The sequence below is a fragment of the Haliotis rufescens genome, unplaced genomic scaffold (assembly GCF_023055435.1).
Source record: "Haliotis rufescens isolate VD_foot unplaced genomic scaffold, xgHalRufe1.0.p SCAF_2, whole genome shotgun sequence".
Taxonomy (NCBI): domain Eukaryota; kingdom Metazoa; phylum Mollusca; class Gastropoda; order Lepetellida; family Haliotidae; genus Haliotis; species Haliotis rufescens.
The window spans coordinates 28,256,731-28,274,609 of NW_025963890.1; the positions used below are offsets into that span (position 1 = coordinate 28,256,731).

The 17,879-nt window shown below is 38.1% G+C and overlaps 1 protein-coding gene across 2 annotated transcripts in view; it reads right to left on the minus strand.

The window, feature by feature from the left end:
* Positions 1-14,854: 14,854 nt before the first annotated feature.
* LOC124110919 (IQ motif and ankyrin repeat domain-containing protein 1-like) overlaps positions 14,855-17,879 on the minus strand; it is a 354,922-nt gene continuing 351,897 nt past the window's right edge. For both annotated transcript variants that reach the window (XM_046470397.2, XM_046470398.2), the window contains one exon: positions 14,855-15,140. In XM_046470397.2, the coding sequence (XP_046326353.1) occupies positions 14,975-15,140 (166 nt within the window). In that variant the 3' untranslated portion in view covers positions 14,855-14,974. The remainder of the gene's footprint in view (positions 15,141-17,879) is intronic.

A 17,879-nucleotide genomic window follows, 5' to 3' on the forward strand; every position in this document is an offset into this window, starting at 1 on the left:
GTTTGATAATCGCCTTCTACCATGGCCACACAATGTCATGGAATAACTGTTTAAAATTGAGCTTAAGAAAGCAATTTTAACGTTTGGATATACTGCTTTCAGAGATGCTCGAGGGTAGCATTCTGTAGGGCATACCATGCATGGCACGTGAGCTTTCGTCAAGCATGACTGATTACACCATCTCGAGAAAACATAATTCTTTCCATAATTATATCTTTCATGAATGTTACAAATATTGGGACCAAACAATAATGAAATATATTAGGGTATGCTTAACTGTTTTCCTTGTGTACAGGTGGTAAGGACATAAAGACTATGCCATACAGGCCAACCCAATGCACCAACAGTATGCTCAAGGACATATTCAACCAGCCACCCAAGTGCAAAAACTGCTCCCCAGTTTCTTGCAAAGTAAACCACAACACTTGGTGTACAAACTGCAGGAAGAGGGTCATTCATCCTTGGCGCAGAAATGTCCAAAATGCTTGCTCATCAGCAAACGCATAAATAAAATGTCTACTCAGCAATCCAAATCTTTTCAAATCAAAAGCAACTACTGAGCAAACAATGGAATCTGTGAGCACGGAGCAAACAATGGAATATGTGAGCACTGAGCAAACAATGGAATCTGTGAGTACTGAGCAAACAGTGGAATATGTGAGCAGACACAAAGCCACTGCAAAACGCAAGGGGGAAAAGACCATCGCCCCCAAATCCAACCCCAGGCCTTCTAATACTCACTGAGGCACACAGCCAACAAATCAGTCAGGCAAAGAAAACACCTTCTTATGGTAAACAAAAGGCGCACATCACAAACAAAGTTGTGGAGATTTTTTATCCAAAGCCGGAAAATGAGTGCCAAAGTCAAAGCCACCTGCATTCTCAAATTGGCTTCCACAATACTGAAATACCAAGGAACAAAGATACAGTTCCAAAATAGGGTATGTCCTAAAACTCATTGAGCGCTCATCTAAACAATCATAGACTTGCTTTTATTACAGTGGAACGCAAATGGCCTTAAGAGTCACGGCAATGAACTAAATGCACTTATAAAAACAGGTAATACAGCCGCATTTCATTCTAATACAGGAAACTAAACTCACACATACCGGGTACACACAATATAGAAAAGACAGAAAAAGACATGCCTGGCAACAAGGGAGGAGGACTAATCCCTTGTCCACGACAGTTGTGTCTCAAACAAAATCTAATCAAACAAAGGAAACCTTGAAACGCAAGTAATCTTAAAACTGGCAAATGGCAATGAATTACACATAGGTAACGCATACCACAGGGTTACCTATGAAACAAACACGGAAGAGTTAACAAGACTGATTCATGCAAATATGTCAAATTCGTAGAGAAATCGGTTGAAGACGACAATCTCATAACTTTCAACAACGGCAGTCAAACACATTCACAACATGTGGAGTTCAATTGACCTCACAAATGCCACCAACAGCCTCACCTTACTTTGCAAATGGCAAGTCCATGATGACACATGGGGAAGCAACCACCTTCGTATACTCACCTACATGGGTTCTCCACCCAGTCTTTCGCGCACTTGGGACCATGCAGAGGCTGATTGGCCCAAATTCAGAAAAGAATATACCGTATATCATTCAAATACTCAGAAATTGCCTCAGATAATCCTGATCGTTTTTGCCAAAATATTAATTTGAGCAATTATTGCCGCTGAAACATCTATACTGAACCGCAAAAGAAACCACCATGGATAGATATATGAGAAACCTTATTTGTCCAAACACTTTAAACATACTTTGAGACATATTAAAAAGATGAAACTTGGCAAAACTTATCACCAAGGTTGAAATTAAAGTGTCAAATGTACTTAAAGTGAAACACAACACTAGTCACGGGCGTTATCATGCTGAAACTCGTGGTTGCAGGGACGTGCTAAATGAGGTATGGCGTGTCTCAAGACTTGATCAATGTACTGAGCTGCTGTGACACCATTGCATCTCCCTGAAACGATGTTCTGGAAGACCATATGACCGACACTCTGTGCAAGATGATGCTCGGACCACCTCACGAGTTTCTCTCAACAACACATGCATCCGAGTAACTTTCCCTACGGCGTCGCCAGACTCTCTCTCTCTGCCATCTGCTGTTGAGATACAATAACGGCTCTCGTCTGATAAGAGGACTCTTCTCCACTGCCGGTGGCGCCAATGCTGGTGCTGTGTTGCCCACTGAAGACGGTCCCGGCGATGACGAAGTGACGATCCTGACGTCGGGTGGTGACCCTTGGTCTTCCACTACGGGTCGGTCATCTATAGTGTTGATGGTCTGGTACTGTTGTTGGACTTGAAATGCATTGGCTACTTGCCGGGCGGTTTGTCCAGCTTGCAATCGTCCAAAGGCTTGGTGTTGCTGATTTCTTGTCAATCTTGGCATGTGGTAGCGATTCAATAACGAATGAATGTTATCCAATCTGGGTGGATTTGTATAGGGCAAGAAATAGGGAATTTGCATGGAACTCAAGTACATCAGGTTACCATGGCCGTTGCGTGATACGTTAGGGCGATCGGTTTTATTGTCGTCTGCTTTGTCTTTTTATCATCAAATTTCATTGAAATTTTAGAATCTTTGACAAAAATTACCTAGATATCAAATGACAACTTTTCATGCAATGTTACTTGGGGTGACGTTTCTTTTGCGGTTCAGTATATTTAAAAAAAGCCCCTAAAACTGGCAAAACTACTGTACCATGTTGGAACTCGTAAATAGCAAAAGCTAGGAGAGTGAGAAAGAAAGCCCTTAATTGGTCAAAAAGGGGTATATCATCCTTCACCCAAGTCCCAGCAGCCAAGACAAAAGTAAGACAGCTCATATACGATTCTAAAAACGAGTCAGGGCAGACCTTCTGCAAATCTCAAAATGAAAAACCAAACCAACCAATTTCGAGATGAATACACAATGCCATTTAGAACGTGGTCAAATGTAACAAATGTTATTTCTGGGATAACAGTTTCTTAGTAAAGTACAGATTATCGTACGTTTTTGGGTTGAATCCCGGGATTCGAACCCACACTGCCAAAGTGAGGCACCTAATCGCCAGCACATTAATTCAGCCACCGAGGCTTCCACTAAAGTGAAAGTCCGACAACTGGTAGTCTACATCATGTACTTTGAGTACCCCTCGGACACAATCACTGGATTGTCTGGTCCAGACTCGATTATTTACAGACCGCCTTCATATATTTCTGGAATATTGGTGAGAGCGGCGTAAAACAACAAATAAACAAGCAAACAAAACTCCTCTCCCATGGCTGAAAGCTATGAAAACACAATGCCAAAGTACGTGACCTTGGCTACCAGTTGTCAGACTTTCATTAAACAGACAATACCTAGCCACAGTATTTCTGGACTTCAGCAAAGCCTTTGACATGGTATGGCATGACCAACTCATCACAGAACTAGCACAAAATGAAGTAGAAGGAAACATGGCAAACTTCATAGACAGCTTCCTGCAAAACAGGTCCCTATAGTTAAAATATTGAACAATTAATCTGATCCTATGTCACTGGATAATGATAGGCACAATGCAACATCAAGTTCAACATCATGATCAATGATCTATTTGATAGTCTTATTACTTTGTTGTTCTTACAGGAAAATATATATGTTACCTGCTTTATAGAGAAAGTATTTACTCCCAAACTTTGTGTTCCTCATAATACATAAGTTGACGACCATAAATTCTGTTTCTCATATACCTCTATGTGTCTTAAGATTGAGTCCCCAGTATCATCCAATCTCATTAAAATCAGATTTAGGTTCTCGCTGCCGCTAAACAAAGATCTGAGGACATCCCATTACGGGTCACGTCAGAACAACCTTTCGCGAACTGACCGACCACTGAAATGACTAACAAGAAGTCGACATCAGCTAATTAGAAAGCAGCTTTCTTGAGCTTTAGGGCACTCGTTTCAACCTGGCGACTTCCATTTCAGACTGAAAAATATGTTGACGCAGTTCTCGATTAAAATTTTGAAAACTGAACAAATGAATACTCCAGAATGTCTAATATATGGTAGAGAGTGTATGGCAGTGCTGCCCACGTCCGCCGTCCGTACGTCAATAATTTATTCAAACGACTTCTTCTTCTGAACCATAAATAGGAAATAAACAAAATTTGACCGGAAACATCCCTAGGTGATGGGGATTCAAAATTGTAAAATGGTGGGGCTGAGGGGCGGGCCAAATAGGCATAATTTGGCTATATTGCTTTAAACGACTTCTTCTCTGGAACTAAGATATAGATGATTAACCACTGTGTTCGGTTGTTCCCGAAAATTCTACACACGAGTGATTAATCTGTCACGATTAGAACGAGGCTTTGTCGAGTTCTAATTGTGGCAGATTAATCACGAGTGTGTAGTGATAGTTAACACACAGTAGACTTGAATTTTTTTATTTATTTTAATTATAGCTTCTCACAAATTGAGATATAGAGGATTAACCGCTGTGTTCGGTTGTTACCAAAAAATCTACACACTCGTCATTAATCTGCCACAATTAGAACTCGGCGTTAATCCCTTTTCTCCCATAACAATACGCCATAAAAAGTCGAGCTCGTAGTTGAAGATTTCCCGTGTCGGGATCGTAAAGACGTGTAAGTTTCCCTAAGACCGAGAACGGGTGTTTGATCGTAAAGATGTGTAAGTTTCCCTAAGACCGAAAACGGGTGTTGGGTCGTGAAGCGAGAGTCACCAGAGCGTGAGGCACGGTAACGGTATAACGAGACAGCGTTGGCACTATAGCGCGGTGATTGAGCGGATGGTAGAGCTCGGGCTGCGCCCGGTAAACTGAATTGTTGCCTAACGTTTTGAGAATAATGTGATGTGATTTGATATCTGTTAATTGTTTTGGATTACTCGGCCCATATCATTATTTCCATTCGTCTCGCCGTGACTATCATTCTCAATGCGCAACACTAAATAGGCCCACCTTTTTAGTGTATGTAAATACGTTATTCGTTTATTTGTCCGCCAGAAACAAATGTTATAAACCCAATTAAGAGGAAATTAAATATTGTTAACGAAAAACAAGGGCCCAAGGAAATGTCAGCAGGATTGATCAGGCAAGATTCTATAAATAACAACTCATGCAACTGATCAGCTGATTACTGCTAGGTAAATCTTCTCAAGTCCATCAATGGATTGTAATATTTTTGAACGAATTTTCCTCTTTAAAACTTATTTTACAGTGAATAATTTAATATGTAAAATGATGATTATTTCATGTCGTCTTTTTTGTTTGTTCTTTTTGTTCCTGAACATGATCAGCACGTGTTTTTATTATATATAAAAAAATAAACTTATTCAGTGGACAATTTTTCTTTTGAACATAATATTTAACATCATATCATAACACCAAAAATGTTATTAAATGAGTTATCTAATTTCCCCATATTTGTGAATGACAAGAAACAATGTGAACTTGAGAAGCAAAATACTTTATTGTGAGTGAGTGAGTGAGTGAGTATGGTTTTACGCCGCTTTTAGCAATATTCCAGCAATATCACGGCGGGGGTCACCAGAAATGGGTACTTTATTGTGTGTGAAACATAAATACATAGGATAAATGTAAACAATAAATTATCATTTCAATAGTTTTACAAATATTTGCATTTTAATACCCTTGTAATGTTACATTGTTATTTACCTGCAACAGTTACCTCCAAACGTTATTATTTTCTTATTTTATCAGATGAGAAATTAAGACTTACTGATAATAGGTAATTTAAAATTAACATTTTCTTCTTTTCATCTTCATGAAAACAAGACTCATAATAAATATATATTATAGTGACCAGTTCACATATGATTTTTTTGTAAAGAGTATTAAAATGAAAATTAGACATTGCTAATGTTAAGAAATGAGGTTTATGGTAAAATGTTATAAGACGACCTTTTGTTAGTTATTTCTTCATCACCCATAAATTTGAGTTTTTCTTTACTTACCAGCGACACAGCTTTCCATTCTCAGGCAGCCAATTAGATTATGTGAAAAAAAATAAACCACTGTAAACCTTGTAATGGGAGAATAATACATAAAAAAAATCATTTCTTATTTTGTCATATGACCAGTTTATCATCCCAAGAAATGCCAAATAATTATCATTAAAATTAAGCTAGCTATGCATATTGGGGTTCTTTATCTGCTATGATAATATAACAATTGCATTATTAAAGAAGTGTTTTTTCAGTAAACATGGTAAATAATAAATCTTTTGTTTAAAGAATATACTTGAGACAAACATAATTCTACATGTCTTTAATACTCTGTATTGTCTGTTAATTCTGAAAATAATTAACTGTGATATTGAGTTTCTACCTAAAAATAATAATATGAAATTAATTTTGAGGTTATTTCATCCTATCTAAAATACACAATATATTTTAAGGTGCATAAATGTAAATCATTGTTGATTTTTTTTTATTGTTTTTGAAAAAAATACCTAATAAGGTTGATTGGTGCCCACCATCTTTATCTTCATCAGTTTGTCTGCTCCCTTTTAGAAATCAAAATAGTTAAGAAAAAATATAAATACATACATTACATTCTTGAGTTTACATAGATCTAGGTATGACTTAATACATTCAAGTTTAAACGTGGTGATAAAAAATGAGTTTCTTAATTGTCCTGAGAAAGTATGTTTAAATAATTGAAGTCTTCATGTTAAAAAAACACCAAATAATTAAAGGCCAAAATAAATAAATTATATTGATCTGGATAAACTCCACCTGTTGAAAGGAGAAACAACTGCTGTGGTTGCAAAACATCTTGGTCGGGAGATGTACGGTCCGTCCGGCAAAGATTGATCGTTTCCTGCATTAAGATTGAGTATTGCTTTAGATCCAAATGATTCGAGTGTTTTTGATCGATCGGCTCAAGATAAACACTTCGTTATAACATGAAATTTCTTATGTGGTTGATGGTTATTTATTTTGGAAATAACAAAAACAATACGGTTTGTTTCACTATTTCATCAGTATTTTTACATGAATTAATTAACTGTTTCTATAGCTGTTTTATTAGTCTTAAAAACGCCCTGTAAAGAATGTACCGGAGTGGCTCACCTGGTCCCGTAATATGGATGCGGTATCTCGCTTTGGTTACCGTCTTCCTGCAACTGAATCTCGTACATTGGGAAGCCGAAATTCTCTGATATATCTCCACATATCACACACCTTCTTCCTCCCCCCCTTCATATTTACTCTCGGTCACCAACTTTCGGAGGCATTGTTTTCAAAAACAATTATTTTTTTTCAACAATGATTTACATTTATGCATCTTAAAATATATTTTTGGTGTTATGATGTTTAATATTATGTTCAAAAGAAAAATTGTCCACTGAATAAGTTTTTTTTTAAATATATATAATAAAAACACGTGCTGACCATGTTCAGGAACAAAAAAAGAAAAGAAAAAAGATGACATGAAATAATCATCATTTTACATATTAAATTATTCACTGTAAAATTAGTTTTAAAGAGGAAAATTCGTTCAAAAATATTACAATCCATTGATGGACTTGAGAAGATTTACCTAGCAGTAATCAGCTGATCAGTTGCATGAGGAACCCCGAGTGGTTACTAACTACGAGCTCGGCTTTTTATGGCGTATTGTTATGGGAGAAAAGGGATTAACGCCGAGTATTAATTGTGGCAGATTAATGACGAGTGTGTAGATTTTTTGGTTACAACCGAACACAGTGGTTAATCCTCTATATCTCAATTTGTGAGAAGCTATAATTAATTTTTTTAAATAAAATTTCAAGTCTACTGTGTGTTAACTATCACATAAATGATAAAATATGGACACACTGCATACACTATCTTTTATGGGGTCTTATTTGATTTTTTCTATTTCTACACAATAAAAATGCTTTTTGACCCAAAAACAGTATCTGCCACCAAAACATTTGACCACAACCATCATTTTCTAGTCTGTTGGATACAAACACATCAGGAAAATCTAAGTGTGTTTTCTTCTACTATGGGGAGGGGTATGTCGGCAGTTTGAGGGTCTGGACACTACTCTATAAACAAAGCAAAGACGGTGCCAGTATAAAATCGTTTCACTCTGTAGCATCAAAACTAAACCTGACCTCAAAACAGACGTTCTAACACTGTTGCAGCAGAAGATGACATCGTCGTATGAACCGGAAAGACGAAAAACAACCTACTCAGATCATGTAAACATGTAAACACATACACATAACCACAAGACAAACGTGGAAGTGGGCCAACAAAAGCGCAATGAAGAACCCCCCCAAGGACGCGAAGCAGTAACAGTAACAGTAAAAAGAGATCTAGGTATAGCATGTTGACCCTCTATACACACAGTACATTTCTCCACTATTTCAGCTACCTCACGTTGTGTAATTGAATAATCAACTTTCTGTGCTAATTGTCATGTTCTTTTTACACCAAAGTGACCCAGTTCGTGAGCTTTCAAAATATTATCTCGTCGTTTATCTTGATCTCTAGTCACAGCAAATACAAGCAATTCACTAGCCTCTTCAACAGGCATACGACTCAAAGCATCATTTGGAAGGTTTGAATGTGTGACCAACGTCAAATGAGTATTCAGAATGATCTAAACTCCATCTTGCGAATTTCTCAGATTTTGATGTCAAAATGTATCAAACGAAAAATCTTACCGAAAACAGCAGGTCGAATTTTCTAACAGCCCAAATTATCACCAGTGCTTCTGGGTGGAAAGTGGAATCATTTCGTTCAGTTTTGGAAAGTTTCTTTGAAGCCATCCTATCTTGCAAAAGCACTCCCGCTAAACCTGTCTTAAGGCCTGTTACGACGTAAATTGTAATAAAAAGGTAAATTGTAATACTTGCAGCAAATTGTAATAATTTTGACGTAGATTGTAAAAACAACGTTAATTGTAATAAAATTTGACGTAAATTGTAATCCGCAAATTGTAATAAAAATTGACGTAAATTGTAATAATCTCAACTTGCGGTAAAATGTAATAACTTTTTACGTAAATTGTAATAACCTTATAAGTTTAGTGTCAAAGGCCTTAAATGACTAGAACCTATCCTTGTCAGGGTTGGTACAGGGTTTATTGTACAATCGTCATTAAAGTATGGGTGTGGGGGAGGTTTGAGGTCGTTATCGTACATTGTTGTATAATTATATGTATATATAAACGCATTGGAATTTCTTTTCTATGGTTGTCCAGAAGAGGATTAATTACTAGAATGAACTTAGTTTTGTTATTAATTTGAGAAATACTCTGTGTTTTGTACTTAATTGTAATATATCCTATTGACGATTTTCATCATAATTGTTCATATTTAAGCTAATGGAATCATATTTCAATTGGTAAAGTAGGTAGTAATATACACAATGGAATAATTATAACGTAACAAATTTACACAAATATATTGATGTGTAAATGTGGAAAGTCTGACTTTTACTGACTGAAGCAAATTTATTTATTTTGCAACTGTATATTTGTACATATTTTATGCGGAGAGGGGTTTACTAAGTTGCAAGAACTTGTCCCCAATACAATTCTCATTTTGTTCTGTGAATAAAATATGTTTAAACTAAACTTAACTAGCAAATGGATGACATGTCATTCTACAGTAGTCTGTGTTCAAGCTGATTTATACATGTTCATATACATAATATCAATTTATTACTATTCAAGTTTCAATTTTATTAACGTTGCCTCGGAGAATGTAAAGCAAATAATGACAATGTCCTTGGCGATGTACATGTAGGTATGTGAACCCGCAAGGACTACCTTTATCAATTATTATACGTGCAGCTTGTATCAGTATTGTTAGAATGATACTCTAGCAACTGTACACATCGAAATTTATGACTGAAAGATCCATCCTCGGGTTTAAAATGATGGATTACATTAGGTACGTCTATTCGACAAATAGGTTAATTGATTTATCATCCAATAGTAGCTTAGCTAGGAGTCCATTGCAATAACATTGAGTTACGAGTTACCCAAGAGAGCTCTGTGCAACCGGACCCTGAAATTATGTCGATTTGCATTGGAGGTTTACTTAATTTGATAAGGAGCACATGACCGTTTCTTTGAAACAAACGAGACAATTCAATCGTATTTATACATTATATTTTGACGAAGAATTCAAATACAACAAATGAGTGACAGATCTCCTGTGCAATGTCAAAGGAAAAAAACCAGCCGTCAGCAAATGCAGCATAGATTTCCCATGCATGGGAAAGGAGAATACTTAATACATAACATTATATACAATGTTTTTATTAATTTCAAAAGAGGGGCGTGGATATTCTTTACCTACATTGCATATACTATTAGATATTGTGTATTCTCGATCTCTGTGAACTTCTCACAGATAAAGAAATAATAATAAATAAATGCAAACCATGTTAACTTATGCAATATTTGTAGCAATGTATTATTAACATATGGATCATTAATATAACATAAAATATTTCCTTTTATAGGAAGAAGTATATTTAATGAAATAAATGAATAAATGTAACTGTCTGGATTCCTTTCATATGTCATGAAGAACAACAACTTACTGACAACTTTTGCTGGGATAATAACTCCTTGCCCCATCAACAAAAACAGAATCCATCATGATAACGGCACGAAATCATAATTCAAAGCATACACAAATAATATCCGGTATCTTCGGGCATGTCTTGTTGCAATCAATTTTTGCTGAAATATATCTGTTTTGATCAAAATTGAAAGGATGGAAAATCTATAATGAAAAGGGTTTCGTCACTAACGTAAATATTCTTTTTGACCTTATACGAAGAGTATTCTAAGATCATTAAACTCGGCAATCGTTGGTGGATTGCGCCAATCAACCTTGATACCAAATGTGGTACCTCACGTATAATGCGGTACATAATTTTCGAAACAGATAACTACGTTTTTCATAAGTTATCACTAATTTTGAAATTATAGCATACTTTCTTAACATACCAATGAAAAGAATAGTGACTAACTAAGAAACCAAATTATATTTATCTCCGATACTATGCCCTCATCAGTATACACACACACACACATACACACATATACACACCAACACACACACATACAAACACATACACACATACATACGTAGAAGATACTATCATATACTTATAATCCACCAACGATCTTCGTATATATGTGCAATATACTCCAAATTACATCTTTAGTCAAGCTAGATCTTTGAAGTTATTGTGTAGGGAATCTTTGAAATGTCTCCAGGGCACGCCAGACATATAGATACAGCTAGGGCCCAGACAAACCTAACCTGTAGGGTTATCGAGTCACACCTGAAAGCTTGACTCGTAATTTCAAAAATCTAAACGACAAACTTTGTCATTTGTTACAAGTTATTAATGTGCACAGTTTGGTACAAAATTGAATGTATTGTCTAGGACTTTGAATTCAGATTAGGGATATTCTTGGATGAGCCACCCCCACACATATGTTTATTGTATGTCAGTATTAAGTAATTAACAGCACAGCGGTATTCAGCATTTCAGAGTTTTGATGTCAGAATTAAGGATTTTTTTTCTTGGGCATCGCACCCACAATATCTGGGCAAGCTCCATCAAAGACACGGGAAGAGCACCCATTGTACTTAAAAGGGCAATAGTACCCACAAGTACCGTTTGAGTCGCGCGATAAGTTAGACTCCTGGTTTCAAATTTCTTTAGGCGAAGTAGTTGCTGAGATGTTTAATTCGTACTTTTTATGACATTACTCATTATCATTATCCGGTACTGAGTCGCACCGCCAAGCCAGACTCCTGAATTCAAAGAACCTTCAATGATATATTTATTGAATCTGTGCAAAGTTGTATTTACCTCGAAGTGAAATTGCACATTATAAAGAATACTTGGTTGATGTAACCATGGTAACAAATGTTATATTTGTTATATCGTTGTGTGCTCAATACTTGGTTAGTTTCAAACTGGAACTAAATCAAACTGGCTAGATGATCACTTTCATACCGTCATTGCATAGGTATATTTGTTGCACAAGGATTTCAACGATATCCTGAACTCATCTAACTGATTATTATGTCCACATTTTGCACTGTTGTTTCCGTCTGTGAAAAAGTTCACACATATCAATTTGTACTTGTTTAAGCTAGGGGTCCAAGCTTCACGGAATGGAGGGAAGTTGTCATAGCGACTGATTTACGACTACCATTGTCTGAAGTACATTTGACTCCAAGGGCAAATTACCCTGTAGCCATGTCTCCATAACTTAATTGTCATTACGTTTTAGGCGCTAATCCCCGTTGTTAATCCTCACCAACATTTCATTATATATTGACTGACAGCCAATCTGGGCTCCCATTTATTACTGTTATTTATAGTATGACATTTATTGCCTTAATTGTTCATCCCCTGAGTTGTGTCGGTTGTCACCCCCAGAAGTCCCATGTCCAGAGCAACGTCATTGTATTTCTATTGTTGTTCATTACTAAATATGTGCTACCATTACACTGTTACTACGGTGTTAGTCAAGCTTGGAGATATTCCGAGTGCTGGTGTAGGGACGACCTCGAGCAGGATGTGCCGCTTGTTGGAAACGTCCTGAGGTGAGCTGGAGCTCCGCTTACCTCTTGTATTGCCTGAGCTGGAAGGTCTGCTCATTGCTGTGTTTGTGTTGTCAGAGCAGGTATTCCGCTCATTGTGCAATTGTTGTTTATTGTTTACATGTTGTGCATAAAGTGTTCCGGGACAGTGATGTCGATCTTGTCCTTTATTCCCCCAAGAGCTAATTCCCCGTCAACATGCGCATTGACATTACTTTGAACATTGTGTTTACACTGTTCACTGTATCTTTCACCTTCCTCAACTATCCGTCAATCAGATCTTCAGACTTTGTACGGTCAGTTCCCGAAGCCCTGTATCATCGTGGACGATTTAAACGATCATAATCCCCTATGGGGGAGTACTGATACTAATAATAAGGGAAAAGTCTTTGAAGCTTTTTTTCTCAAATAATGATTGATGTATCTTCAATGATGGTTCTAATAGACCCTTGAAGATTCGGGGTAGTCAAGGTCTTCAGCATCCCATACTTGCCGTAACAGGCAGCTATGATTGTCATTAGAGGGACTAACGGGATCGGATGGTCAGGTTCCCTGATATGGTTGATGCATGTCATCGATCCCAATTATGTGGATTTTTGCTTATGATGTCAAATCTGGATTGGATTGTCTAGTCCAGACTCGATTATTTACAGACCGCCGCCATATAGCTGAAATATTGTTGAGTGCGGCATTAAACAACAAACAAACGAAACGATGGTTCTAATACCTATCTTCATCCTGCCACTGGCACATACTCTGCCCTTGACCTTTCATTTTCCAACAATACTTACAACCATTAATCCATCTGACGAACCACCTTTACCAAGGTTGAACTTTACAAAGGCCAATTGGTCTTTATTCCAAACACTCTGTTCCGAAAAACTAAAACCCCACAGTTTCATGAATGTTCCTGATCCTATACAACTTTTTTTCAGATATATTAAATGCTATTGGAGACGGATGCATTCCTAAGTCCTCTGCAAACGCTCATATACATAAACCATAGTTTGATAATAATTGTAAACAAGCTAGAAAAGCTGAGAAATATTCCGCCTACACCCCACAACTTGAATGACCTTAAAATCATGGGCCCCAATGTGAGACGAACCTTTAAACAAAAATAAACGTCAATCCTGGAGGAACTGTGTATCAAAAATAAATTCCCACACATCCATGTCCAAGGTATGGAACATGATTCAAAAGATTAAGGGCAAAGGATCCATATCTGGAGTTCACAATCTCAAAGATGGTAATACACTTTTAATGACCAAATCTGAAATTGCCAACAAACTTTGTGACACTTCGGCAAACTATAATCCTCAATTACAAAGCAGGAAAAGAAAAAATGTCAATTTTAACTCTGATAATGAAGTACAACTAAAAACATTTGCTCCATGAATCATATACTGCCCTAGGGTAAGCTCATGACACTGCAGCAGGAGCCAACAACATCCACTATCAGCTCCTGAAACACTTGCCTGATTCATGTTTGGAAACTTGGCTCAATATATTTGATAAAATATGGACAACCGGAAATTATCCTTTGGCTCAATGTTATTATTATTCCTATTCCGAAGCCTGGACGGGACCATACAGATCCATCCAATTAACGTTCAATATCATTAACAGGCTGTGTTTGTAAAACCATCAGGCGCATAGTCAACAATCGATTAGTCTGGTACTTGGAGACCAATAACCTAATCAGTGACATCCAGTGTACCATTGACCATTTGGTGCGTTTATAACCATTCATAAAAAATTTCATTGTCAACAAACAACAAACTGTATCAATCTTTTTCGATCTAGTAAAGGCATATGATACAACGAGGAAACATGTTATTTTAAAAGATTCGAGGGGATTGAGGAGCAGTTCATATATCACTGAAAGCATTTTCGGATTTCAGATTGTGTGGATAATACGATCACTACTCCCTGGTTGTCATCCATGTTTCCTGGTATAACCCTCCACCAGTGTATGTGTCGTCATTCACCTCAAGCTCAGTTAATGAATATATTACAGGTATAATTAGCGGTAGCACTACTATATCTAAATCCAGGTTTGAAGTGAGGTGAAATGTGTGTCATATGCTCCTGACAGGCCAGCAAGAGGAGTGATCAGACCAAAAAGTAAATCAACGGATCATTCCTCCCCATCAAAGGATCAACAGAAGATATGTTGATTGATTTATGTAGGGGTTACATCTGTGAGAGAAGTGTGTGTGTAATGGGCTGAGTAAGTAGGGATATTGTGCAAAGTTTTATTGAATAATAAATAACTTACTACACTGGTCCCTTTTAGATACTGCCTTTATTACAACTTGTTTAGAGATCTGTTAGTTGTTCCATGTTAATTCTGGATCATGTGGGGACAAAAACCCTTATAGGAAAGGTCAGTTCCATCAGATCTTCAGGAGGGAAGGGATTCTTGGTGACAATAAAGAAGCGGAAGTTCTGTGTGCGGAGATCATTAAATCTTGTCTTGCTATATTCCTCTCCATCGCTGTCCTTCAGCAGACTCAAGTACCTTGCAAACAGAAAGTCAAGTTATAGACATAGTGAAGCAGTGACTCTTGTTTTTTGTCTTTGCCATTAGAGTATTCAAAACCATTTGAGGGATTGTGGACACTGAAATATTTCAGCAATAAAAATATTGTAAATTTTACAATTAAATTGTATATTTATGTACTTATCCTGTGTCATGCTAAGCATTTCTTTCTTCTTCTTTGGATACTTCTATGGAAACGTGTTTGAACAAAGTTTCCAGGTCCCAAAAGCAATTACCCAGAACACATCCCAGTATCACAACTAAAAAAAAAATGTGTCATGCACTGTGATACTGTGCATAGCGACTAACACGAAAATGGTCACATGACTGCCACTGTCCCATTATTCTCTTAGAGCTCACAGGCAAGAGTAGCTGTGATGTGGGGATGGTCGGGAAGGGATATAACTTATGAGTATAAAATATACAATTTACTTGTAAAGTTTACAATTTTGTAAACTTAGCCTATCTCAAACTACAACTGTGAGACACACGAGGAAGCTGGTGCTGAACAGTGACACAAAAAAAGTCATAAAACTGCCTAACGTCGTAAAGAACTCGCGACAGGGTAAACACACCATAATGGGCAATATGATCCCTATACGTTAGTGGGACAAAACAGTAGGAAATCGAGTACAAGATACATCATATAGTTTTTTCAAGCAGGACATCGTTTCATGAACAGCTGTGTAGCTGTAAATATCAATCTATTCTGCCTATGATGTCGAAGGGTTTCCAGTCAATCAATTCTTCGAGACAGACCACATCAGATCTCCGACGGACAATAGGGTAGGACAGATCGGCATCTCTTTTAACGCTTTTTAAAAGCCATCAATCACGCCTGAGCAACTGAAGCAAGCTAAGTCGTGAAGAGAAATGATCGACACTATCCATAAGAGGATTTTTGAACCAATTCTGATATTTCACATGCTGAAGGCAGAGGTGAGCAGGTACCCGCTCAGGACACCACTCCTTGCGGGGAGTTCAATGTTGAATCCCAGGTCTCTACAGACTAGATGTCTCACCCTCCAATTGGTACTCAGTCTGGGAACCCATATAATAGAGACAAAAAGACAGGAGTGAAAGTTCCAAGATTTATTATTTATGTACAAGATACGGAGTACTGAATAGCAGGAGCGGGTATGCATATCGTCTTTCTGTGCTGGTGTGCAGTCGTCACCTGTTGCGCCAGGACAAAGGTACCGAACTGGTGGAGGCCCTGAATGTCTTTGACAGAGATGTCATGTAGATAATGGAAAGTGAAGACAGTATCCGACTTCCAAAAGCAGCCCTCCATGATAGAGGCGAAGGCTAGAGTCGTTTAGAGAGTGGAGTGGATGTCACCAGAGGAAGCAATCCAGCAAAGGAGAAGGCTCACAGAAAAGATGAGCAAAGCCGAACTGAGACTAGTATGGAAGACTTCCGTTGTAGCGGCCGAAGAAGTTGTTAATGTGCTGAAGTGGTCTTGCAGCCTTGAGGAAGATACAGAGTGCTCTAACAGAGATATCTTCATGGTCATCTGGGCCTAAGATGAATGCCAGCGATGGGATTCTAAACAAAAGGTCTGGCTGTCCCGGAAGCTGGTTCTTCGCGATGAAATCAAAGCAAAGGCCCAGAGTGAGTGAGTGAGTATGGTTTTATACCACTTTTAGCAATATTCCTGCAATATCATGGAGGGGGACGCCAGAAATGGGCTTCACACATTGTACCCATACTGGGAATCGACGGTGTGACGAGCGAACGCCTTAACCACTAGGCTACCTGACCGCCCCTGCGAAGGCCCAGAAAGACCTTCCCAGTGTGTGTGTGTATGTGTGTGTGTGTGTGTGTGTGTGTGTGTGTGTGAACTAGTCCGGACTAATGCCAATTTTATAGTGCATGCCCACCGAGTTATTATGCCACAGTTATAACATGAATACCCCAATCAGACATGCCCCTAATGTCGAGCTTAAGGCAGGTTACCATCTTTCGGTATGATGCAGCGGGAGATCGAACCCTTCACCTTCTACTCTCTTGGCGGACACTCTACCACTAGACCACGGAGGTGGTCATGTTTTACTGGCAATGTTGGAGTTGATCATCGCGAGATAGGTACTCAAAGTAGACCATTTAGGCTGCAAATGTTGCAGATATTTGGCAACCTGTTGAGGAGAAGTGGCAGTTGGCTTGGTCATGGGCTTGACAGTAGGCTTTGAACACTTTCCATTTGTGGTCGTATAGGGTCTTAGTAGAGGGACGGTGAGCCTCAGTGATGGTCTTGGCTACTCTCTTCAAACACCCTTTGGCAAAAAGCGAGGAGATGAGCCAGATGCAAAAATGGAGGGGTGAGGGGTTCAGCAGGTGGGAGTGTGGCTGGAGGAGAAGATTGTCCTGCAGTAGAAGATGGTGAAACTTTCTTTGTGCGTGTTGAAACAGCGTTGTGAACCAACTCCCGAGTTGACCAATAGGGTGCGATCAAAAGCAGTCGTTGGTGGTTAGTGGACGGCATGTTCTGAATGGGCAGATTGGACATTTTTTATCCCGAGAATCTGCATTGTTCAAACCTCAATGTTCCAGGGGTTGTTCAGCCAGAAGAAATCAATCTACAGTGACAAAATTTACATTGACATAGACTTGGTGGAGCCCATGATATATATACCATACAACTGATGTTGTCTGACTGGATCATGAGGCATGACGCACAGAGGAACTCTGCCCAATTGGACACCTCCAGAATGACCA